This window comes from Pygocentrus nattereri, chromosome 25 (assembly GCF_015220715.1).
Source record: "Pygocentrus nattereri isolate fPygNat1 chromosome 25, fPygNat1.pri, whole genome shotgun sequence".
In the NCBI taxonomy this organism is placed as follows: Eukaryota; Metazoa; Chordata; class Actinopteri; order Characiformes; family Serrasalmidae; genus Pygocentrus; species Pygocentrus nattereri.
The window spans coordinates 21,865,528-21,892,998 of NC_051235.1; the positions used below are offsets into that span (position 1 = coordinate 21,865,528).

Sequence of the window (27,471 nt, forward strand, 5' to 3'; positions counted from 1 at the left end):
CTTAGTAGGCATGATTATTTTATTTTTAACTTAAATTAGATCTATCCTTTGCGCGGATACAGGTTTGTGATGTCAAAAAGCGAAACTGAGCATATTTTGCTTTCATCCGAGCTGTCAGGTTACACCAACAATGCAGTAACTGCGTGGTGCTTTGTTTGATTTACAGATGTCCTTTTTTGTATATTTCCTCTTCTTAGTACATGGCATAAAATGTTCAAAATATTTCAAATCCAAATAATAAATTGACATGCATAAAACACGTTTTCTTATTCTGTTAACTCACTATTCAAAGTTAAATCAGTGGAAAGTTTTAAGGCATCCAGGTAACAATTATTTTTTTTAAAGTTAAAACCACATTTTTTGTAAAAAAGACAGTGTAATGACTTGATAGCAACTACACATCATTTTAAGTATATAGTGTTGAATTGTGTCCTCACAGTGGCCAGATGACTGGAAACACATGTGATGTGATAAGATAAGTGATTTTTGATCCCACAACTGGGGAAATTCCACCTCTGCATTTAACCCATCCGTGAAGTGAAACACCACATACACACTAGTGAACACACACACTAGGGGGCAGTGAGCACACTTGCCCGGAGCGGTGGGCAGCCCTATCCACGGCGCCTGAGGAGCAGTTGGGGGTTAGGTGTCTTGGCCCTGGGGATCGAACCGGCAGCCTTCCAGTCACAGGGCCAGATCCCTAACCTCCAGCCCACGACTGCCCCAAAGATGTGAAGCAACACAAGATTAAAAGCTTTACTTATGGTGAAAGTATTTGTGGTCTACCAGGTTTGTTAGGAGTCCCGTTTTCACTCGTTTAATCATTATGCCTGCTGAAAAATTAAAAACTTGTCCTTAATGGCTGTTTTGACTGGATAAGTAAATAAATGAAGGGTGGACTCTTATACAGTAAAAAACGTATAAACACTCCTGTTACAGTTAGCCTATGTGGTGTCAAAACATTGAATCAGATCAACGTAGTTGATTCATCGTGCTAAAACACTGCAAATGCCAAGATCAGATCAGAAATACACTGTTAGATGATAAATATCCATATGAGGAACGATTCTCAGATTTTCTGATAAGATCTAATGACTTCAGAGTGATCATGAACACTCTTGTAGGCTTAGAAAGGCAAGTTGAAATGTTTGAATGTATCTTCACTGGCTCTGATTAAAGTGTTATATGTATTGCCTGTATGTGAGCTTAACCTCATGTTAAATGCACTGTGAAATCAGGTTACATTACACCTAGCGATTCAAATGGAGACGGGACACTGTAAACTCTGTAAAGACTGTATGCACCTCAGGTCTATAAAGCCTGTGGATGAAAAGGCCTAGCAACTATATTTTCCAAGAGCATTATGAAACCTGACCCTTAAAGGTACATTGCTGGACTGTAAAACCACGAGTTTGCTCACATTTACAGAATGTGATGTCCTTTGCTTATTTGAACTGGATATATTGACTTACATGTGGAATTTGCAGTTGATTATTGTGCATAAAATGAGTAAGTCAAGCAATCGAGTTAACAGATTTCCATTTTCCATCATGAACAAATTTGCAAATGGGCTTGTGCAGTGCTGTTTTGTGGCCACTCTCCGTAGAAGCTATGTTTGACAAGAGCTGTGTATAGCTGTCTGCCAAAAAATGGATAAAATGTAATGTACAATTTACCCTTCCACACATTTATAGATACAGTCTGATACAGGCTGTAATCACAAGGACATTTTGTATGCATCGAAAATGTATCTGTTTATAAAGAAATGTATGCATTCACTGACAGCAGGGGCCAGTGCATGAGGAATTAAAATTACATGCTGTTGTCCATTAGAAAATATTGAAAAAGTTGAACTTTTGACAGAATATACTATGCGCCAGTCATTCTGTAGTCATGCATATATTAAGATCTTATTAGGATATTGTGCACATGGAGCATATTGTGGAACACTTCCCAACTGCATGTTTGATTACAAAGAGAGCATAATTAGTTCTGTTTAAGTAGATTTAGTGCAATGTAATATGAAATGTTGAATGCAAATCACTGGATTCATAGTTTAAATGGTATTTTTTTAATTCTGCACAACATTTTTTAAAAGCTTGTTTGGATTTATCAGTTATTTACAGACTCTATATAGTTGATATTGGTCATTATGGTATTTACAGTTGTTCAGTGTTCTAGAAGTACTGACCATACTCTCAATACACACAGATAAGCATGTTGTGACATTTGTTGATCACAATAATGATAATATCATTGTATTATACACTATATACTTCTAGTAGTAAGATTAGATTATTATCCAAAATAGAGACAGCAGTTGTGACCACTGGAATTATAAATACCTATGCAAAGAAGGGTTTTAGAACAATAAAAGTTGACTCGAAGAGAGAAAATTAAACTGAAGAGAGACTGCTAGAACAGGAGAGAGAGAGAGAGAGAGAGAGAGAGAGAGAGAGCTGGGCAGTGGGCCCAGGGTGAGGAGGTTCAGACGGTGCTACTCTGTAATACTCTGCTCTTATTGCCGTGTAATGTTGCTCACCATTCTCTCGCACTCCGACACACATTTGCTGCTAGAATTTCCTGGCAGGGCTCCCTGCAGCCTCCGAGCCAATCAGAGATTAGTCTCACTGTTGCATAGTTTCCAATTGGGCTTCAGAGAAGTACTACGTCACAGTGTCTGAAAAAGTATTTCACTTATAGAGAAAAGCAGATGAATTTATAGATCCATATTTTTATTGCATATGATGAAATACGAGAGAATAACATTTTGATATAAGTCAAAAATAAAGGAAAAACAATGCATTATTATGTTGTTGTGGTGATCATTGTCAGCAGGAACTTTGAAGCTCTGGCAGTTGTTCTTTTTTTTATATATAAAATAAAGAGAAAAACAAAACGTGTGAGACCAGACGATGTGCTGCTATATCATTAAAGGTGGATTGTACAGCTTTGAATGTGAGTTGACACGCTGTACAATTGTACGTTTCAATGTGAGCTCTTGTCCGCTCAGTTTAAAGTTGATGTGGCTGACAGAAGCCCCAGTTCAATAGACCTCTAAAGACATGTCATTCTGTAGTCTGCGTTGTTCCCATATGAGGAGCTCCGGGCCTAAGCGGGTTTTGTCTATAACAAAAATACACAGTATTTTTATAACTATTGCTCCCCATGGTAAAAAAGGACTTGTACTTAATGAAGTGGACGGTCTGGGTGTATAAGAACCAATATTACTTCATATGTCCACTCCAAACAAATTGTACAAAACAGAAGGGGACTTTTTATTTCACCTTGCTGAAACAAAGACCATTAGTGCTTAAACCTGATGCTTTTGGTTCTTAAAGGGAAATGTCAATGTCCCAGGCTTATTATTTAGTAACTACAGGGACTTCAGTTCAAATTGTTCTTATGTTATAGAAGAGTATAATAAAATTGGCCTGGTTAATGGTTAGCAGTAAAGACCTAGTTTCCTGTAGAACACCTTTAAGATGCTATTAGAAAACTCAGTCACAGGTCAACTGTTCTACTATTAGATCCCTTTACATTGTGATATTAACCCATTGAGAGCCTTAACACACTACAAATCTCCAATGCAAACATTGTAATGTAAAATATACAATTTACAATGCAAAACAAACATTTTCTAAATTATACTTGGATTATCTTATATCTTATATCTAATCTCTTCCTCCTGTGCTAAAAGATAAGTTATACATAATGGCTGTGTGGGGCTGTAACACCCATCTGTCTGACTTATCTGTGTCTTATCACAGATAACAAAAGTCCAGATGGCTGAAATAGCCCTCTATGTCAAATGGGAAGAACTAATTACATACTGTAGAAAGTTTTCATTAATTTATTTACTTTTGTTAGTAGATTTAAATGTTTGCTCAATTGTCAGCATTCAAGAAAATTCCTTTTTTGAAGACTTGCTTTCAGTTTTTTCAAGAAATGTGCAGGGAATTTTTCCATACCTCCAAGTTCAGTCTTAGAAGTTGGTTGATTGTTCTGCTTCTCATGATTCAAGTAATCCCAAACACTTTCAATTATGTAGAGGTCTGGACTCTGGTGTGTTCAGTTCATTGTTTTGAGAACACTAACAGCTTCAACAGTTTGATTTGCAAATGTTTATTTATTTTCCGTTGACTTTCAAATTCCTTATGCAAGTGAATTAGGCATATCACAATTATTAAATAATTGCCTTATTGCAATTCTTGAAATAATTGCAGTTATTTGAGATACTCACAAGCTGACAAATCATTTTCCACAGTCATTAGATTTCACAGTAATATAATGATACAACAAACAAAATGTGAGTTGGGTATGCTGGGGTGAGACAATGAAGTGTAAATAAAACAGTAAATGCATTCATTGAGACATTATGAGATTTCTGAAAACTAGAAAGTTCTATCATTGTGCTCCAACATGTAGAGGGCAGCACTGTTAGTTTGTAACTAATTCTAACATTTAAACATGTATGCTGGCAAAATTATATTTTTTAATATTTTCACTCTCGTGAAGAACATGTAGCTTTGCCTTACTCCACACCATTATATATAATTGTAGATGTTTGTGTGAGTGTGTCCAAAATCTCTTGGTCTGCTGTAGCATTAAGAGTTCCTTTCACTGAAACTAAGGGGTCGAGCCTGACTCCTGAAAAACAACCTTACACTTGGCACAATGCAGTCAGACAAGTACAGTTCTCCTGGCAACCACCAAACTCAGACTCATCCATCGGATTGCCAGATGGAGAAGTCTGATTTGTCACTCCAGAGAACATGTCTCCACAGCTCTAGAGTCCAGTGGAGGCACTTTATACCACTACATTAAATGCTTTGCATTGCTCTTGATGATGTAAGGCTTGGATGGAGCTGCTCGGCCATGGAAACCCATTCAGTGAAGCTCTCTACGCTGTTCTTGAGCTAATCTGAAGGCCACATGAAGTTTAGAGATCTGTAGATCCCATTGACTTTGCAGAAAGTTGGTGACCTCTGTACACAATGCGCCTCAGCATCCGCTGACCCCTCTCTGTCATTTTACGTGGAAATTTCACGCCTGGACTTGTTGCTCAGGTGACATCCTATCATGGTACCATGCTGGAATTCAGTGAGCTCCTGAGAGCGACCCATTCATTCACTAATGTTTGTAGAAGCAGTCTACAGGCCTAGGTGCTTGGTTTTATACACGTGTGCCCATGGAAGTGATTGGAACACCTGAATTCAATGATTTGGATGGATGAGTGAATACTTTTGGCAGTATGGTGTAGCCAGCAAAAAAGTTAATCACAATTATTTATATGACAATTAATCATTAACTAAAATTCCATGATGGTGACAGCCCTAAGACATCTTTATATCTAATTTCCTCAGAAATATCTCCTGAAGAATTAATAACTAATACAGGAAGAAAATAACACCTGCTTTTTCAGTCGTGTTATTTAGTTAATTTTTTAAACAGTCACACAGCATTACCTCAGGGCCTCTCAGGTGTTGAAGACTGTAGTTGGGCTGATCAGAGACACTACTGCTATTTGTAATTGTACTTGTTCAACAGACTGCTGATGTTATTCATAAGCATTATTCATGCTTATTCACTCACTGAGGCTGATAAAACTCTCTTAGGTACTGAAACTTGATATTGAGCTAAACAGAATTTTTCGATGCTTGGCAGCATTGAAGTCATTCAGTTACTAACATAAAAGTGTTGAATTTTGATACCTGTTGATACTCTGGATGAGAAACGGTTTACCCATTCCGGTTCTATTGAAACGCTTAAGCTTTGTCATAAACACGCCCATAATGATGTTTACAAGGAGCAGATTTTTTATGTGGCAAAGCATTGAGCTCATGAAAAGGGAAAAACAAGTCAAAAATGCTCAAATGGCAAACATTAACAGACCAAAGCAACAAGGTATAATTCTAAAGTTAGTCTTCTTGTGCTCTCTCGCACTCTCTCTCACTCACTCACTCATGCACTCTCACACACACACACACACACACAAACGCACACACACTTTGTCTCACTGTCTCTCTCTCACACATACACATGCAGTGTGGTGGAAACAGAGGAGCCAAATAAAATATGTTTTGTTTAGTTTTTTCCCCCCAATAGCATTGTCCTGAAGTATACACTGCCGTTTCTCTCACACAGCCTCCGACCATCATGTTTTGGCTCTGCTTTTGAAGACATACACACGCTCTCATTTAAGCAAAAATGGCTAGCTAACTGGGATGGGTCCAAATTTCCATTATGTGTGTGTTATTTTAACTCATGCCTGCAAAGAGGAGCTGTCACACTCGTCTATCCGGCCAGACGCAAGAGACAAAGACAGAGATAGACAGACAAATGGTTTTTGCAGTCAGGGATCAGCAACAGCTGTGTCTTATCACAGATAAGAGTTCAGACTAACTGACATAGCCATCTGTGTTAAGGGGAAATTTATGATAATATTTACTAGATTCAAACATGCATTTTATTTCTGCATTCAGGAAAAAACAGAAGACATATTTAACAGAGAATGACACAGAAAAAAGACTAAGTTGTTCAAAGAAATCTGCAGGAATATTTTTCTACAACTCCAAAGTTCAGTCTTAGAAGTTGGTTGTTTTCCTACTTCTCACAATCCATGTAATCCCACACACATTCAATTATGTTGATATCTCTGGGGTGGTCAGTCCATTGTTCTTAGAACACCAACAGCTTCTTTGTCTGTTTTGCCAGTGTTCTTTTTTGTCTATAACTTATTACTCAGTAAGAGCTTCTTGACAGCTACACATCTATTCAGACCCATAGTCTTATGTTGTCTTCTCACAGTGGAAAGATGGACAGAAACTTATGCTTGTTTCGGGTTTGAAGCAAAAGTGGAGCTTCATTTTATCGTCTCTCTCAAAGATAAAAGCTTTAAGCGCTGTTTATCTGATGGGGACAGTCTTGGTGGTCTTCCAGGTCTTTTAACATTAACATCTGAGTAACATTAGCTTTTAATAATTGACTCCTGTTTTTTTTTTTTAAGTTTCCTTAGTTTCCTTAGACTTTCCCCTTCTTTATGCAAGCAGATTATCTTTTAATGATGAAAGCTTTACATACTGTTTATTTGATGGTGACAGTTTTGGTGGTTTACCAGGTCTTGCACAGTTGTTAGGAGTCTGATTTTCTCTATATATGTTAATAATTTTTTGCACTCCAGTTTTGGAAACTCCTGTGTTTTTTCATGATTTCCATTGACTTGTACATTCCTTATGCAAGTTGATTATTTTAGATGTAACAATATACCTGATAATCCTCAATCTCCTGAAAAATCATTTTTTAGGTCCGTTTTGACTGGAAATGTATTAAATGAAAAGTGGTATCTGACTTTTGCCCATCACTGTATATACAGTGTCCTGTTAAACACACAGCTCATGTACGTCCAAGCAGAGTAGCAACTTGCTATCTATTTGGCTGCCTTAATAATTTCAGTCAGATGTAAATGTTGGAAAACGGCAATAATGTTAGTAGTAACAGCTGTATATAGTTCTCTGTTCCTGGCTTCAGATACTGACATGGTGGAAAAAGAAGAAAAGACAGCTCAACTGGATCAGAACAGTTTGAATGGTTATGAACATTAGGCATAATGATATTTCCAATCATATTACAGTAGATGAAAACATTGTAGAGCCCAGACTTGTGCTGGCTGGAAATGTCAAACACTTCTCATAGTCCTGAAATGTGTTTTCACATCTCCAAGCACATGTTGTCTTTTAGTGAAACTTCCCTTTGATAGTTGGTGCATAGAGTTCAAATGATTTCTCAGTGCATTTGTTATCTGTCTGTCTGCATAAAACGCATCCTTTTACAAACATAGAAAAAGCGATGATTGTGTCTATTACTTTACTTCCTTAGGTTGTGCATTTTTTACTTTTACTGTTTTTAACCTGAAAAAAAACATCGATTTATTGTTACTTGTATGTTTTCTGTAGGAGTATGCTGCTGTAGTGCGAGAATTTTGTTGTATTTTTGAATGCATTGAATTCTCAGTAGATATGGCAGATAATCTAACTTGACTAACAGTACTTAATATTAGCGTTAATGTTAAGCTTTCTAATGGAAACTTTGTGATGTGTTTGAAAGGGCAGTATTGTTTGATGGACTTTGTGTAGTATAGTTGTGTAGTATAATGAACTGTAGTTGAGTAAATATGTGTGTGTGTGTGTGTGTGTGTGTGTGTGTGTGTGTGTGTGTGTTGTTTCAGAGCGGGATTTCTGGGACTCAGGTCTGCAGATTCCTACATTGGACTTTAAAGAGGTCCTCCATGATGATAAAGCTGCTTTGGACTGGCTTATGACTCTGAGGCGCCTTGGCATTGTCTACCTGAAGGGGGCGCCAGTAGAGCAGGGTCAGGTGGCCCGACTCAGTCAGAGGATTGGGTACCTCAGACTCACATTCTATGGGTATGGAGCACACATATCTGTATGTGTGTGTGTGTGTGTGTGTGTGTGTGTGTGTGTGTGTGTGTGTGTGTGTGTGTGTGTGTATATATGTATGTATATACACTGCTCAAAAAAATAAAGGGAACACTCAAATAACACATCCTAGATCTGAATGAATGAAATATTCTCATTGAATACTTTGTTCTGTACAAAGTTGAATGTGCTGACAACAAAATCACACAAAAATCATCAATGGAAATCAAATTTATTAACCTATGGAGGCCTGGATTTGGAGTCACACACAAAATTAAAGTGGAAAAACACACTATAGGCTGATCCAACTTTGATGTAATGTCCTTAAAACAAATCAAAATGAGGCTCAGGATTGTGTGTGGCCTCCACGTGCCTGTATGACCTCCCTACAATGCCTGGGCATGCTCCTGATGAGGTGGCGGATGGTCTCCTGAGGAATCTCCTCCCAGACCTGGGCTAAAGCATCTGCCAACTCCTGGACAGTCTGTGGTGCAATGTGGTGTGGGTGGATGGAGCGAGACATGATGTCCCAGATGTGCTCAATCGGCTTCAGATCTGGGGAACGGGCGGGCCAGTCCATAGCTTCAATGCCTTCATCTTGGAGGAACTGCTGACACACTCCAGCCACATGAGGTCTAGCATTGTCCTGCATTAGGAGGAACCCAGGGCTAACCGCACCAGCATATGGTCTCACAAGGGGTCTGAGGATCTCATCTCGGTACCTAATGGCAGTCAGGCTACCTCTGGCGAGCACATGGAGGGCTGTGTGGCCCTCCAAAGAAATGCCACCAACACCATTACTGACCCACTGCCAAACCGGTCATGCTGAAGGATGTTGCAGGCAACAGATCGCTCTCCACGGTGTCTCTAGACTCTGTTATGTCTGTCACATGTGCTCTCTGTGAACCTGCTTTCATCTGTGAAGAGCACAGGGCGCCAGTGGCGAATTTGCCAATCCTGGTGTTCTCTGGCAAATGCCAAGCATCCTGCACGGTGTTGGGCTGTGAGCACAACCCCCATCTGTGGACGTCAGGCCCTCATACCATCCTCATGGAGTCGGTTTCTAACCGTTTGTGCAGACACATGCACATTTGTGGCCTGCTGGAGGTCATTTTGAAGGGCTCTGGCAGTGCTCCTACTTGCACAAAGGCGGAGGTAGCGGTCCTGCTCCTGGGTTGTTGCCCTCCTATGGCCTCCTCCACGTCTCCTGGTGTACTGGCCTGTCTCCTGGTAGTGCCTCCAGCCTCTGGACGCTACGCTGACAGACACAGTAAACCTTCTTGCCACCTCTCGCATTGATGTGCCATCCTGGATGAGCTACACTACCTGAGCCACTTGTGTGGGTTGTAGAGTCCATCTCATGCTACCACGAGTGTGAAAGCACCACCAACATTCAAAAGTGACCAAAACATCAGCCAGAAAGCATAGGTACTGAGAAGTGGTCTGTAGTCCCCACCTGCAGAATCACTCCTTTATTGAGTGTGTCTTGCTAATCGCCAATAATTTCCACCTGTTGTCTATTCCATTTGCACAACAGCATGTGAAATTGATTGTCAATCAGTGTTGCTTCCTAATTGGACAGTTTGATTTCACAGAAGTTTGATTTACTTGGAGTTATATTGTGTTGTTTAAGTGTTCCCTTTATTTATATATATATATACAATTTTTAAGAGAGTCCTTGAAAAGATGTTTATAAAAAAAGTCCAGCGTTTACTGTGCATATTATTTAGCCTCATTATCGCCTTTTATGCAACCATTCTGTACTTTTCCAAATTCCGGATGTGTCAGTTTAGTGTGAAGCAACATTCCCCGTTTAGCCAACTAGTATTTTTCCAAGGACTTTCAGTGCTGTAATAAATGACTCATTGGGCAAACGTAATTAACTTGATGAAAGGATTTTATGGACTAAATGTAAGCCAAATCAAACATCATTTTGTTGCACTTAAATGAATCCTGCTGCTACTGACCTCTGCTTAAACTGAAGGCTAATGAACTAGAAGTGCACTTAAAGCTTATCTGTCTCCAAAGTGAGGAATTTTAAATGTTTTAATGCCTTGAGAATTGTGGTTATACAAATGAAGAAAGCACTCATCTGAGCAGTCTGGCACTTTTTTCATATACTTCAAGAGGTCTCCACACAGATAGACATACAAAAAAAGAATGCAGAGACAAAACAGAAGATATAGAAGAAGACAGACAAAATAAACAGAGTAATAGGGAGGAAATGGCTGAGATAGAGTAGAGAGAGCGAGAGAGGATGAGATGAGACAGAAAAACTCATAATGTACTGTTAGCTTCAGTTATAGTCTGTGTTAATGTCCTCCAGGAATCATTACAGGCTGTAACTGTCAGTCGTACTGAAAGCAGCAGGAATGGTGTCTCCCAGGCAGGAGACCAGCGTTAGTCAGTTTTTACCTGAGCTGCAGGCCCCCCAACACTAGAACTAAAAGCTCATCCGCTGCCAAAGCATGAGCTCAGTGTGGAGGAAGCTACTGCAGAGGGAGGCAGAAGTGGCCTCGCAGAAGGAGAGTCCAGGACATGTCTGGACTTTCTCTGACACGACACACCCCAGGGCTTTACTGACTCTACTGTGTAGTCTCGAGTGGCCTATGTTCTTAATCTATCCAGCCACTGTTGCTCTTTCCTCTCCTGCATTCTCATAGTGGGAGAAAGAGTGTCCACTGTACTACCTCAGAATTATTGTGTAATTATGTAATTACTTACATTGGTGTATAATGCATTATGTCTACATTACATAGATTTTAGTGTGTAATTACACAATTATTTACATATTTAATTACATAAAGAATGACATTTACATTCTGTATTGACAGCAAGTGTGCAACTTTTTCCCCCCCATTATTTTAACGACATAGCCAAAGTACAAAGGTTTTTACATTTATTTTTACAAACACTTTATACAAAAATGACATCGTCATGTCACATCAATGACATGTTCATCAAATTTAAATGATAAAATCTTCAACTTATGAGAACTATTGTGGTTTTGTTTGTTTTTGACAGAGTTGCTCTGCTTGTTTTGATGAGTTACAAGTGAAAAATAACTATCCACTTTCTTCAGGTGCCCTGCCAGCAGAGTGCAAATCAACCCAGATATGTTTAATTAAGATAATCAAATCAGTTGACTTCCCCATAACTCTTACATCAGATTAACTGGGAAACAGTGGGGAATGCTGCAGAAAAAACAGTTCACACCTCTCCGCAAAGACAACTGTGCAGAGATCAAATGGACAGCTGGAGCCTTTTCATATCAGAAACAGTGTTGAACTACATTTAAAAAACAGTCTTTAAATACAATAAAAATACATTTATAAATGTTTTATAACCTATGAAGGTGAAAAGCCAGTTCACTTCTTTGTATATCATACACGTTTCCTTCAAAATATTACATCAATATTTTTAAGAAAAAAAAAAGTTGCAGGACCTCCAAAATTGGTGGAAATTACATTTTATGGCTACCATGTAAGAGGGCTAAACAAAATATATTAATATATGAATTATATTAATTTTATAATATAATATATAAAAATGTGTACATATGGTGTATACAAGGAAGTTACCAAGCTTGCATGCCCTGATCAGCTTTCACCCACAGAAGTGCAGGGTGTGTGTGTATGTGTGTATGTGTACGTATATATATATATATATATATATATATATATATATATATATATATATATATAGTTTGTTTCATACTGTGAAAGCATTAGACCTCAGAAAGCAAAAGTAGTTGCTTGCATAATCACCCACAGCTGTTTAAAATCAGGGCAGCACAGCAGCTAAAAAGTAACATTACCTTTATTGTGAGAAGTAGCTAAAGGTTCTTGGAGTGATTCCTTTCTCAGTTCATATTTCTTATTTACCATTTTATGACTTCCTTATGGAACTCCAGCCTCCTCAACGGACTGCACCTAATACAGTCTGAGTTTGTCTATCATGGTGAGGGTCAAATTGTACGGCAGTAATCAGGAGACAGAATTCCAGCCTGCCACGGCCCAACTTTGAGTACTGTCATAACAGAAATGTCTGTTATGTCAATTTTAGCAATTTCTCATGGTTTTACAATTCTCTTGTGTGGCTACAAAAACACTATAAGCATTTTACAACTGCGGTTTCTTAAAATTCATAGACACAGTAAACTTTAACTGGCCTGAGGACACCTGTTCTAAACTCTTACTATGGTTTGCTTCTCCAGACACACATGGCAAGTGCAGGACAAGCCTATGGCCAACAACATAGCATACACATCAGGCAAACTGAGCCTGCACACAGACTATCCCGCCTTGCACCATCCTCCTGGGGTGAGTACACAACCCCCCTACCACCCACAGAACGGTGTGCACGCATAAGCACGTATGCAGATCCAGTTACATAAACTGGACTTTGCCAGTCCACGTTTAGTTTGCGTTTATTAGATGAGTTATATAAGCTCTTACTAGCAATGCAGTTTATGGCTATAACGGGTAAAAGCAGTGAGCTAGGGACCCAATAACAAAGTTATTCAGAGAGGTTTGATATGAAATGCTCCATTCTAAAGAAACTTACCAAGGCCAAGGCAGAGATATGAACCTACATCTGAGAGCAACCTCATAGAAAATTAGTACATTATATAGTTAGAAATGCATTGTCTAGTGTGTATTCATTTGTGGCACAAAGGTAGATGAAGGGTGTTTTAAGAAGAAATGTTCCCCAAAAGAGAACTTATTCTTTTCAGATTTACAGTTATTCTGTTATTACCAACATTACATATAAAGCTCAGAAGACACGTGGAGGTACACTGGTGGTTTTGGCTAGTAAATAAAATGGCTATAGATGTGTTGTAGACATTGTGACCCCTGGTTCCGATCAAAACCACTGTAAAGAAATCTGAGTTGATAAGTTTCACTGCAATAAACAATTTCACATCAAAACATTCTAAATGAATTTATTTACATCTGTTTGATAAAATGAAGCCAGAATTTTGAAAAACGGTAGAATTCCCCTTTAAGGCCCCCAAATGCTTAGGAACAGCCCTGCTTATAAGTTACATCAACTCTTAAAATTTGTCCCACAGTAAGAGCCAATCGTGTGTAGGGATGTACAGTACTGTGCAAAAGTCTTAAGCATAACTGTTTAAAACTGTTTATCTGAGCAGTAAATGTGTTTTTTTTTTAATGTTTGGTTCCAACTTGCCCGGCTTTGTGCAATTAACTCTTGATTTGTCAAACCAGGTACTGGATGCTAACTACAATTAATAGTGGGCTTCTTCAAGGAGAGGTCTGGAGATTAAACAGTTACATTGGCGTATACAGAATCACTGCCTTTAGTATCACTGATATTTGTATATATTTTATATTAGTTTTCTGTTGGTGTTGTTGATTTTTTAACAAATCAACACTTCCCAAATAAACAACTCTTTTGATCTAATTTCCTCAGGTGCCTAAAACTTTCCACAGCACTGTACATTATGAGTAATAGTGATATCTTTAAAAGTTAATGAATGGATATTTGGTTAACTAAAAGGCTAGCATAAAGATATGTGTAAAAAGAACCTTTTAAGTTGTCAAACAAAAGTAATATAGGGAATAATATATTAATAAATCAGTGAAATGTGAATTGAAAGCACAGCAAAAGCTTTATTGAACATCAACACATAACCATATAACATACTAAGACATGACATTTCTTTATTTATGCCTTATTTTTTCCCTGACTTACCATGATGCAACTTTATCCAAATAGTGATTTCACTATTCAAATACTGCCATAATATGGGCATAATACATTTAGACAGGTTGCTAGAGTCCAGGAATAACTGTGATTTTCCAGGTGCAGTTCCTGCACTGTCTGCAGCAGGCCCAGCAGGGTGGTGAGAGTGAGGTGGTGGACGGCTTTCACGTGGCTGAGTTTCTGAGGAGAGAGCACCCAGATGCCTTCAACACGCTTACTTCCCTCCGTGTGGACTTCACGGACACTGGCTCTGACTACTGCGACTTTAGTGTACAGTCCAAGAACCGCATCATAGAGTGAGAGACTTATCTATATACACACACGTGAACACATAGCAGAATACACTACAGCTGCACAAGATATCATTTGTTAATCATTACTACAGTTTTGGCCTTTGAAATAATGATGCCACTGAAGGCTACATGCTAACAAATCACAATCAAAGGGCCAGACGTCCAAATTTACTGTGATGTTAGAAGCAAATAGTATAGCAGTAACAGATTATCTGATTAATAAACAAGGATTGCTTAAATGCCAATGATTTAATTAATTATTTAAATCATCTTTTCTCTAGGGTTCTATAGTTTGCTCACAGATGTAAGTCAACATATTAATCACATACACGTAATCCATTAAGGAACAAATATATTTATTGGCTGCATTTTAATCTGTTGAACTGCATTGCAGCTGCAGTCTTAGGAGTATATGAATAGGAAGTTGTCTTGCTTGAGAAGGATTCAGTATTGAGCACTTTACAGTGGCTTCGAACATGCCTTAGCCAGTCAGGTGATATAAAAAAACAGATAGAGATCAAAGAGAGACGTCATTTTGCTCATGATAAAAAAAAGTAATGTAAAATAAGCACAATCATGAGGTTTTTTTTGTCCTACGTAAAAGATTTTTCCTTCACATTTTCTTTTTTCTTTCCTTTTTCAGCACCGCTTTTGACTCTGAATTCACCTTCACTATTAACTATATTGTGATTTCTTCACCATTGTTTCCTTTTTTCATTGTTGCTGCAATTCTATTACTCAGTATTCTGTCTTTTTTTTTAAACTTGGCACAGATTTTTTTAGATTTTGCAAAGAGTTGGATATCAATGTGCATTATCTAATTAACTTGCTGATTTTGGTTGGCTTTTACACAGTTCACATAGAATGTTTTATATATTTATATATATATATATATATATATATATATATATATATATATATATATATATATATATATGTGAACTGTGTAAAAGCCAACCAGAATTTTCCAAATCTGGCCCTAAATGCTTTATTGTGCTTGATGCATTTTGACTACCATCAGATCCAGATGAGTTTGTGTGGGTGTGGATGCGTCCAGATGTTCAGTAAAAAAATATATTATTAGTATTAATAATAATAATAATAATAATGTTACATCCATATACATATAACCTTTCACGATCTATATACGATACTATATACAATGTTATATTGATATAACAAGGTCAAGAATGACCTGCAATATTATTTGCTCAAAACATTATATTACATCAAGGACTTGCCTCTAGGTAGTATGGGAAAATGAAGGGCAACATGAGTTTAACATGCACTAGATACATATACAATTATATATGTATGTATGTATGTATGTATGTATGTATATATATATATATATATATATATATATATATATATACATACATACAATGTAAACAGAACAGTAGCATTCAACATTTAATTGGTTACAGTAAATGTTTATTAGACATGACAGGACAGATCAGGTGTACATGTGCTGCAAAACTCACAAATTCATCTTAAGCAAAATGGTTAAAAATGTCACCTGATCCTAGAAAGAGTTGCTATAGCTAACTAGCCATATTTTTGGCAATATGCTAAAAGACTCAAACTTCACGTTTTCACTTCAGGAGAATAATAATCTCTGAAAACCAAATGTACTGCTCTCTCCGCAAATCCCTATAATCATATATTTTTAACAACAGTTTAATAACTGTTTATAACATTGTGTTAGTGCATACATCGCTATTAGAACAATAGGCCCCCAAAAAATTCCAAGGGAATAAATCCCAGGAATGCAGTGATCCAAGTAAAATTTCAGAATAAACTAAACTACTGGAATTTAGTAAGTGCATCAAGTTTATCTGGATTTGGCCCCATCATTTTATCAAGAGGGAAAATAAGAGGGGGTGCATGTAGCCCTGGGGTGCCTCTTCATACAAGTTACCCTATAATGCAAAATACTCACACTCACAATATCTATAGTTTCATTGCAATGTTTCATCCACACTGTGCTGGCCCAGAATACACCTTTACAATTTCTGCATATTGACTTTTTTATATATACACAGTGTGACTATGCACAGTATCAACTCTTTATGGGCTTTTAGGACACTGTTAATTTGTTGAACTTGTTATCTGCACAGAAAACACCATTCTAGTGTTTCATAAGCATAAATTAAATACCATATTTAAACCACATGCCTTACAAAAGAAAGTGACTGATTTGATTATGTAACGCGCAAATCTGCATGCTGACATTTGCTCTGTAGCCAGTCACCAGCTGCGTTTATGTGAAAAGAGCGCCATCTTTTGTTCGCCCCGTTTATATGTTCATAAGTGAGGGATTATTATGGTTTATCTCTCTCTGTTTCCAGTGTGGACAACGAGGGCAGAGTGGTGAGAATAAACTATAATAATGCTACACGAGACTCTGTCCTGGATCTGCCACTGGACCAGGTCCAGTCGTTCTACAGCTCCCTGAAGACCTTTGTGGAGCTAATGGACCAGCCAGAAAATGTGGTCACCTACAGGATGGAGCCAGGTTAGTGTAACGGCCTGACTAACAAGTCGGCCTCATTCAGAGCTTTCCAGCTAACTCTCTTCTCTACCTGCCTGACATTTCAGCACAGTGCACGACTTGAGTTTTATTGCCCCTTGGACTTACTTCATACTTACTTCCAAATCAGTAACAGATACTGAACTTGGCTGAAGACTTTGTTATGCATGATCTGTCACAGTGTTGTTTTTGTTATTGACTTAAACATATGTAAAAGCTTTGGTCCATTTTGCCATTTGTGCAAGTAGAGAGGCCAGCGCTTATTGGCAAACAGAGTAGCATGGACAGTAATAGCTGCTAAACTAGAGTTTGAAGAAGGACTTTCAGCCTTTTCCTTTCGGATAGTTGCTAGTTATTGTCTCTTACCAGACATATGATTCCTGGTTGATTCTCATTGGGAAGAAAAAAAATATGTATATTTATTATTTATTATATATTCACCCATATCTACAATATATATGTGATATGTTGTGACGAACTCTTATGTGTATGTGTAATATATATTGTGATAAATCTATATATTCTGATAAATCTTGTCAAGTGTGATGTTTTAAGAGATGGCTGTTGTCAGTTTTTTCAACCTCAGATGAACAGCAAACATAGTCTTAATATAACTATTGTAGCACTAGGGGTGTTATTAATTATTTGCACCTTTGCCTCTTATTTTTTATTTTCTTCATAGAAAGTTTGATAGCACTCTACAGACTGGTAATACAGGGGTAATGATATGGTAATTTTACATTATGTTTTAATAACCTAAAAATGACATGTTAATTTTCTAGTTGCTACTAGAGACTGAGTTATTAATTGAAACAGTAAAAAGTTGGTAATAAATGGTAAAATAATGCAAAAAAGAAACTAATTACTCAGAAATAAAATGTTAATTTTCCAGTTGATGAAAAGTAGTTACAGTCACTGCAGCATTATTTACATTTATAGGAATAAGGTGTCAAAGTCTTACAGCATAAAATCTGCTTAATCAACATAACAGTATGGTTATTACCCAAAAACAGTAAAGTAGTTATGCTAAAGTTGTGTGGATTACTGCTGTAAAATGCTAATTAACTTGTTTTTAGCTTGTTTTGAATCTCTTATATCTTTAAATAGTCAGGGGCAGTATGACGGACAGACATAGGTACAGACTGTAATTTCAGTAAAAGTAATTATATTGGAGCTGTAACGTAACCTTCTTTCTGTATTGTTTCTCAGAACAGGTGCTAAAATCATTTCAGTTAGGGCGTTCTAATCACCCAGGGTTGTTCTATCACTTTTATATATAGGCCCACCTACAAAAAGGCTGTTACCCAGGAACAGATGAAGTAAATGTACTGAAATTATACAGAATCAGGGCTGGAAGTACACCGCATGCTCCTTTTGTGTTACTTACCTGTTGAATACTGTACTTATAAAACTCAGAAATTTGTTCAGTGATGGGGGAAAAAAAACTTATTTTGACTTATTATTTAGTAACAGAAAATGTATTTTTTAGGTTAGTACAACTTCTTACCATTAATTTTGTTTTGCCTTGTTACAGTTACAGTTACTTATTATTTAGTATTTAACCATGTAATTTATTAGCATGTATGTTTTAGGTAAATATAACCTGTAACCATAATATTACCATATCGTTACCCACTTATTATTGTAAAGTGCTATCAAACTGTGTGTTAGAACATAGTTTTATAATCCTGAAATTAGGACACATTTTACATGTTTTTGTATTTAACAGTCTACAAATTTACCAACCTGTATTGCTGTGACAAGTCGCTTGTGATGTTACCCTTGCAGCTGTGGAACATTGCCTATGAAAAACAGGTGAAGGACTAGAGCTAGGTTGCATGTGAATAAGGTTATGCATGAGTTGCGCAGGAAATGTGTTATAAATACCAGTTGTAATACGCAATGTACCTTATTAGGTGAAGATTTTTTTGTAACATATTGATATTACTTGGCTTAATTGTGTTAGAAATCTTATTTTTATATCACTTGAACGGACATGTTTTGAACTGTTTTGCTCTAAAATAGCAGAACTGTAACTGCAGTGCTTTAGTCCTGCTGTTTGCTCTTGTTGGCCACCAGGTGTCGCTAATATGCACAAGTTGAAAAAGCTTAAAACAATTTACACATAATTTTACAGGAATTTAAAGGAAGGTTTCAAAACCAAACACAAAACCAAAAAAGAGAAAAGGGGAAGGTCATTATTGGCAAGCTGATGGCTGTATTATTACTGGCAAAATCTGCCGATATATCAATCGTTGCTGGTGGAACAAAACCTTATTTTTTGTCTTTTTTTTAATAATTACCAGCTGTCATCTACACTGTCTCAAAATTGGAATAGAAATGGTCCAAAACATTCAGTTAAATATTGTTAGCTTAACTTGATCTGAGGATTTACAATATTATTTTTCAGCAGTCAAAATGTGTCAAAATATGTGATGTCATAGAACCAAACCTGCATTGTCTGTTCTGTGCAGGTGACCTTGTGACCTTTGATAACTGGCGTCTGCTACATGGCCGTAAGCGCTACGTGTCCCACAGCAGCCTGAGACACCTGGAGGGTGCGTACCTGGACTGGGATGAAGTCATGTCCCGTCTCCGGATCCTCCGCAAGGCAGTTCATGGAGACAGTTAAACTCCTCTGAGGCAGAGATAATGGGTCAGTAGGTGTCTACGCTTAAAGCTGAGACATTAAGCTGTACTGGGCTAACATCTCTTTATGGCACTTTTAGTGACAACCCTTCACCTCAGAAAACCTCTCACCTGAGAACAAAAATGTCTGCTCAGCACAAGAGTCTGTAATTGTGAAGTGGCCTCACATGGACATATGGACATTCACTGGTTTTCACTTGAGAAGTCAATAAGATCTTGGCCTCTCCCAGTGATACTAGCATTCTTACAGGACTTCATCATAGCAAATCTGCTAAGGTTTGTTTAGTTTCTGCCAGTCTTCTTTATCTGTATTTTAATGTTCTCAGCCAGTAGATCTTTCCTCTCAGAGCCAAAAGCACCAGCACACTCAGAAATGGATTTTGGGAATTTGTTAACAACGTGAGTGATATCTTAATCAGAGTAATATCTTAGTCAGAAAAATATTTGGTAGACAGAATTTTGATTCTTTATTTGCGGTCCACTACCTAAGCTCCAGTAAAATACCCAAATTCTGAATTACAAAACCCTGATACAGTGCCATTTCCTCTTGGTAGAATCTTAAACTTTTTACCATCCACATAACATTGTTATCTTGGTAAAACTCACTGGTCAGCAGTATTTTCACTACATTTCCATTTTTGATAACAAAATGTTATATATGGCCTGTCTATAACCTGTAGCTTATTGGAGTTTTTCTACTAGACTGTAAAGATCTTCTTTGTGCCTGTTTTTATGCTGGAAGTTCTAGCCTTGTATTACATTTTAATACACTGTTTGACGTTTAAATACTTCATACATTAATACAGTTTTAGTGCACCTATCAATGACCTATTGCTAATTCCCACTGAGTTTGGTTTTATTTTATGTCTGTGATCCCCTTCCCAGTCTTGCTCTTAATCTCAGATGATCTGAATAGCATCACTAAAGTGCCAAGCGATTATTTTTGTGTCCTGGACATTTCATATGTATAATGATTTATCTGTATGTTGTAAATTATTAATTTAAATGATGTCATAGCTTTTAAAGAAATGACAGTATAGTCAGGGTTTTATTTAGCAAAACAGCTGACTTTAAACTTGTGGGCTTTAGCTTGAAAAATGGGCCGTTTCTTACACAGCTTAGCCTGAAACTTTATTCTAAAAAAATGAATTTAGTCTTAGCTTGAAATTCTGCAACTGCAATGCATAAACATGGTAACTATGTGTTTTAAAAACTGTGGAGCTGAAGCTACTCTTGATCTTTAGGTCAAAAGGGTAGTTTTTCTCTTTCTTCTCAGAGAAAGAGAAACATTTTATGGTTTCATTAGTATGGCAAGTACTGTATGTAACTAGCAAAAATAATGTGTTTACCTTGGGCACAGTCAATGCATACTCCCCTCGATATCTGTTTAACTTGGTGTCTTAACTTTTTTCTTTTTTCTTGCAGTAGTGAAGCAGAACAGAGTGAGTAAATTGTCCTATAATGCTTAAGGAAAACAAAGGGACTTTCAACTGTATACACAGATTACACAGTGCTGGGTGATACATTTGAATATAATGATGTTTTCCCAGTAAATTAGAGAATCTGAGTATTTGGTGATATTTGACGTCTGCATTGATGTAGCTATTGAACCCAGGCCAACTGGGCAAACCTGGCATAGCTTTTTTTGATTATTATATCTTGTAATATGATACCAAAGGGAACCCTACACGATAATTGTGGACATACAGAAAATCACCTTTTAAAAATGAACCTTACTGGTTATTTTGTATTTTGCTACTCTCAATACCACCAGAACTGAAAATCTGTTTTTGAGTAACACCAAAACTGGTACAGCCAGCATATCCCAGAGCACTAACCCAGATTTACAACTGTTCAGGGTGAAATCTGCAAGACGTACTAACACTGTATTTACACTTTATTGAAATAAATCTTTTCAAATCAAAGTGGATGTATGTGTGTAACTTAGGGTTGCAGTCATTACGGTCAGTAGAAATTATTGCAATACTGAGTTAATAGAGGAATGGTTTGCTAACACTCAACTGTGCACTGGGTGGGCAATATGACTGTACTTTTAATTATCAGGATTAATACATGTTGTAACATATATTGTAGATATCATCAGTACAGAAGAGCACTGGGCCTCGAGAAGAACTTTCTGCTTAAGATTGGTTGGTGAATGAGGCCCATTGACCAACCGAGCATAACATTATAAAGAGGACATAATTAGGACTGTTTGACTGGACTTACTGCATTACAATCTGTGAAAGACTGAATAAAAAAAAATTGTATTGTTCTTGTTGGTATTTTTCAAATGTGGCATTAGTGGGTTTTTTGTCAGTTTAAACAAAATAGTAACAATAAACTTTAAAATTACAGCTTATATTAAAATGCAGCTCAAAGTGCTTTAAAAGGAGGAAGGCAAATAAGACCAGCATAAGAAACAGAAAATAGAAATAGAAAAGAAAAAGGAAAAGAAAAAAGAAAAAGGAAAATGTAAAGTAGCAACAAAATAGTATACTAAAAAGTAGCTATTTTATATTAATATAACGTAATGAAAGGGGAAAACAGTGAATTGTGGCTCAAATACAATAAAATAAACCATTAAATGATAATAAATACAACTAAACAACAATAAAGAAAGGTTAAAGTAACAATGTGGTTAAAGCTGCTTGGCTGTAGGTCTTGTGGAATGAAGCTCTACAGTTTGGAAGCATAAATCAACACCTTTATAAACACCGGTCCTAAAATCTGATGAACTGAGCCGCTTCAAAGACGTTGTAAACTCCATGATATCCCACTCCTATGACCGCCTCGCATCAACTGAACTGTGTATTACTGCGCCGCAGCACGAAAAAGCCGTTAGCTGTTAGAATAATAATAGAATAATATGCATGATAAAATGCTCGCATGCACCGCCGAGAATACTGATGAAGAAGCCGTGTTTTGTTTAAACTGAGGGACTGGTGACTTCTTAACTAGAACTAGAGTGGTCAGCTAGCTAACAGGCTAAATTATAGCTAACCGCCTAAACAGACTTAAAGTATGTACGGCATGATTAACTGAAAAACGGCAGCATAAAAGTCTAAAAAATTTTACTTGAATGGATTACGCGCATCAAATGTTCGTGTTCCAGTCAGAAGTCGCGTCTAACCCAGGCTGAATCCCAAACGGCTCCGTACTCCCTAAATAGCGTGGTATTAAAATTTAGAAATTCTAGCCTCTACAGCCAAATAGTGCACTATTTATTAAATATAGACGTGGCTGAGTCCCAAATGAGTATTTCCTAGACGTATTTTGTACTGTTGGGTGTAGGATCCAGTATTTCAATTGCTACCTACGTAGTGCACTTTGTAGTGAGCAAGGAGCCATTTGACATTCAAGCCCAGCACGACAAAAGGGCGCCGGTAGATTAGCGCTAAAAAGACTCGCTGTGGTAATCTGGTGACCAAAAAGTACTTATAAAGCAAATGTTTTATGCATTAAACAGTGCTGTCTTATCATACATTCGTTCTTATACCATAAAATATTTAGAAAAATGAAATGACCGCAGGATACAGCGACGGGCGACCGAACGTTCTCCTCATTCAGCGGTCCGCGGTTGCTTGGCAACGATACCATACTCTGGGGGAACTACATTTTTTGGCGGAATACATACATCGATTATTATTAATGATAACTAACATTATCTTCTGTAAAGTTGTGTATTTTATCATATTTTATGTTGGCCGCTGTTTTATAAAAACAATAAGTCGCTTGATGCTGTGCGTTACTGTGATTTTTATCATGGGAAGGGTGTTCTTAGGCACGGCGCTTTAATTCACCAGTCCTTGCTAACTTGTGAAACCTCAGAATGACGGAAAACTGTGATGCACATTGTGTATCGTCAGAATCTCTTGAACCATGATGCCATATCGCCCAACCCGAATTTACATCATTTCTCTCAGACCCCACACTTAGATCTGCCAAACTAAAGCAACGTTGTCGATGTAGGCTACGGAAACGGAAACTGTCAGCACTATTTTATGAACGTCGACAAAATATTTTGCTGTTGCATTTCCATGAATGGTTCCAATGCCTGAAATAAACCCTACATAAATTCAGCATCATGTGACATTTTCCTTTTATTGCCTGTTACAAGCACAAACGGCATGGTGAAGCACATACAGAGAGAGAAGTATTTTTAAAAAATAAATAAACGGAAAGGCTCAGGCAGCTCTATATGGCAAGTGTTTTCTTAAGGCTGTTCTGAAGGGGTGAATATTATTATTATTAATTGTAGTAGTAGTAGTAAAGTTAACTTTTTAAATCAGTAAAGAATTTTTTATAGCTACAGGTCAGTTTGATGGGAACAAGCTGTGCACAGCAAAAACACATTTTATCTTGAGTTTAGACTATATTTTCAGTTTACTTCCTTAGATTTGAGCAGAAAGTCCATCGAAACAGCTACATATTTCTATTATTTCTATTAGGGCAAACCTAAAAAAGCAAACTTCAGACACCAAACAGGTCTTGGTCAATTTACTGTGTGGTGTAAGAAGAAAATGAGGTAGGTTTGATTATTCTACAAACCATTCCTTTAATCTCCAGCAGAAAATCAGCATACTTCACTACATCAGCACTTAATAGCCCATCTTATAAAATGCACACAAACCAGTTCAGAGTCATTTGGGTTGAACATCTTTATTGTCATATTGCCAAAGCTGTACAGGTTCTATAAATACTTTTTAAACACTGAAATATTTACATCCAAACGTCTCTCTTTCTCTCTTCCTCCTCCTTTCCCCTCTTGCTCTGAGCTCTGAGAGGAACAGAATGAAAGGCCAAACTAGCGCAGACGCTGAATGGTCTGTTAGGACGGCGGTCACTCAGCACTCACCAAATCAAAACACCCGTCTTTGGAGACTCTTTGAAGTGGCTTATCTTGTCTTGTGCTATTTACAACTAAAGCCTACAGACTGTGGGCCTTATTAATAACCATCTAAAATGATTGCTCTTTGAGGGAATGCACACCAACATACACACTCATGAATGGACATTTGTTTAAAATCATAACACGTAAAAGGACTTTAAAACATATATCAGAGATGCTGTGAAACACAGTCTCCTCTGTGAGTACAGACAGACACACACACACACAAGCAGGAAATGGACAGTTCAAATGGGATGTTTCTCCAAATTATGTAGTATTTAGATTCGCTCAAACAGTGATTGGACATCAGTAGACTTACAGACCTACATGTGAATACAAGAGATCTCCAAACACAGCTGTTTTTCAGCTTTCACACACTCAATAATGCCTCTTTCTGTTATTGTGTTGATCACATCCAGCCCCTCAGCCTTCACTCTGACAGGGGACGGTGGAGAACAGTTCTCATTACAGGGCATGTTCTCGATACCCACTACAGATAGTATTGCACATCTACTCAACAAACCACAGTTTGTTTTTAGAACTTTTTTAGAACATTGCTCCAGTGAAATGTACAGTGTATTTTTTTTTTGTTTGTTTTTTGCTTTTTTTTTCTCCTTACAGCGACATGCAATATCACAGCTGTTCACAAACGGAGCTTTTACAGTAGAACTAGTACAGTAGGCTCAGAGCAAAGCTAAAGAGCTACACATATCTTGGACCACTAAGAGCGGGTAGGGAAGGCTGAATGAAATGCTTAAAACTGGTGCTCCCTGTTGGCTTGTTTGGGGATAACATGTCATAGCCTTGCAGATGGAGTGTTTTAAACGCTTCATCAACCTTAGACAGGGGAAACTGGAGGTTACGGTACCACTGAGCACATATAATAATTTATCACAGTCTCTGGATTCAAAGACATGAAGATGAATTTAGGAAGTGGGACCCGGAGAGCTTGTTGGGAAATGATCTGGGGATGCAAATGCCAGTTTGCAGATGTGCACTGGACCCACATGCAAGCAGACACCTCTGACCACATGCAAGAGGTGGGGACAGCAGCTCAGCCATGTAGGAAAGATGCAGCTCACTGGAGGCCTGATAACAAGGATGGTGATCAATTGCAGTTGAAGAGAGGTCTGCTGTGGGCATGCTTACAGGATCTGTGGCGAATGGATGAAGATGTATAGTCATGGACAAAGGGAATCAACTGAAAGGTGGAGGACCAAAGTTTGAAAAAAGGGCCAGTTAAGGTGTATTCACTTCTCTGTTAAGCAGATTGATCAAGCTGATAAGATTGATGAGTAGAAGGAATGTTGTCCAAAAGAGGGCAGTGAAGCTTAAGCCAGTAGTACAGAAGCAGATGATCTTGAATCTGGCCTGGATCTACAGCCTGGAGAACATGGTATGGTGTAGGTGTGACAGAAGACTAGGACAGAGCTGAAAAAAAGTACAGCACAGAAATGTGCACTAGCTGGGCAATGGGCGAGGGGACAGCATCTTGGGTTTGCCCTCTGCCTCCTTCCCCTTTACTGCAGCCATGTAGGAGAAGAGACAGAGCACGGAGTAACAGATCTGATGTGCCTGAAAAAAAGAAAATTCCAAGAAACTTTAACTTTATTCTAAAACTAGAAAACAACCTTCATTATAAAAACCATTAGCTTATTTGTCTTACCATTGGAGTCTTGTACTTGTGGATCACCACTTCTTTAGTTTCAGGAACTGCAATCATAGGTGCAAGAGACAAAACAACAGAGTTTGGAAGAAGTGGAAGAAAAAAAAGCAAACAAAAAAAGGAGTGAGAAGAAAGCGAGTAAAATAAAATGACAAAATAAGAGATTTAACAAGTGATGCGAAAGATACAGAGCAAGAAAGAGAGGGAGACAACAAAGAGCCAGAGAACGCAAGAGACGAGATAGGAAGTGTAAGAGAGTAGGAGAGAGTGAGAAAGAGAGTGAGCAAGACAGAGAGATAGAGTGAGAGCAAGTGAGAGTGCGAGCAAAACAGATGGAGAGTTTGAGTCAGACAGATGGAAAAAGAGCAGCAGAGTGACCGTGAAAGAGAATGAGGAAGAGACAATCGAGAGCATGCGAGCATGTTTAATCACAAGAGAGACAGAACAAGGGATACAGGGTGGGAGCAGAAGAACAAGAATGAGGGAGAGACAGCAAAAGAGAGAGTAAGAGCTCAAAAAAGCAAAAGGGAAAGCAAGCAAAAAAGAAAGCAAGCAAGACAGAGAGAGAGAGAGAGAGAGAGAGCGCGAGAGCAAGAGAGAGAGAGAGAGAGAGAGAGAGCGCGAGAGCAAGAGAGAGAGAGAGAGAGAGAGAGAGAGAGAGAGAGCAAGAGAGAGAGAGAGAGAGAGAGAGAGAGAGAGAGAGAGAGAGAGAGAGAGAGCAAGAGAGAGAGAGAGAGAGAGAGAGAGAGAGAGAGAGAGAGAGAGAGAGAGAGAGAGAGAGAGAGAGAGAGAGAGAGCGAGAGCCCAGGGAAGATTGAAATAAGGAGTCAAGAAGTAGTTAAACACAGCATAATCATCATTCTTACCAAAACTATCAAACGGATCAAAAGGGCATCAGTGGTCTAATCTGATTGGGCCTTTTGATCAGACTACCGTAGCTGGACCAGTCAGCCACAATGGTCCAACAAACCAACCACTGAGTGTCTAAACAGCCGTTTTCATTAGCAACCTGTTCCTTTTTAAGCTACGAGCACAAAGACCTTTAGCAGAAGACGAGCAAACTACCACTATAAAAGGATGATATCATTGTGAGAGAAGTGGTCCAGGGCTTGCCAGGCTTACTATCGCTTATGGAATGGTGAATAGCTACAAGCGTGATAACATGATCTTAACAAAATGTCTGACAGCCAAGGCAGTGACAATGAGACAGACATGTTTTAGTCAGTAAGGGAAAGAGAGAGGAGGACGAATGGAAGGAGAAGAGAGGG

The 27,471-nt window shown here is 37.9% G+C and overlaps 2 protein-coding genes across 52 annotated transcripts in view; one reads left to right on the forward strand and one right to left on the reverse strand.

The window, feature by feature from the left end:
* Window positions 1–21,921, forward strand: part of bbox1 (butyrobetaine (gamma), 2-oxoglutarate dioxygenase (gamma-butyrobetaine hydroxylase) 1) — a 34,166-nt gene extending 12,245 nt beyond the window's left edge. For both annotated transcript variants that reach the window (XM_017703579.2, XM_037534725.1), the window contains exons 4-8: window positions 8,231–8,429; window positions 12,658–12,763; window positions 14,271–14,467; window positions 16,816–16,982; window positions 19,472–21,921. In XM_017703579.2, coding sequence (XP_017559068.1) covers window positions 8,231–8,429; window positions 12,658–12,763; window positions 14,271–14,467; window positions 16,816–16,982; window positions 19,472–19,629 — 827 coding nt within the window. In that variant the 3' untranslated portion in view covers window positions 19,630–21,921. The remainder of the gene's footprint in view (window positions 1–8,230; window positions 8,430–12,657; window positions 12,764–14,270; window positions 14,468–16,815; window positions 16,983–19,471) is intronic.
* A 2,368-nt stretch (window positions 21,922–24,289) lies between these two features.
* The window catches only part of madd (MAP-kinase activating death domain), a 73,848-nt gene continuing 70,666 nt past the window's right edge, over window positions 24,290–27,471 (reverse strand). For all 50 annotated transcript variants that reach the window (XM_017703583.2, XM_017703611.2, XM_037534490.1 and 47 more), the window contains 2 exons: window positions 26,204–26,250; window positions 24,290–26,112 (listed from right to left, as the gene is read on the reverse strand). In XM_017703583.2, coding sequence (XP_017559072.1) covers window positions 25,999–26,112; window positions 26,204–26,250 — 161 coding nt within the window. In that variant the 3' untranslated portion in view covers window positions 24,290–25,998. The remainder of the gene's footprint in view (window positions 26,113–26,203; window positions 26,251–27,471) is intronic.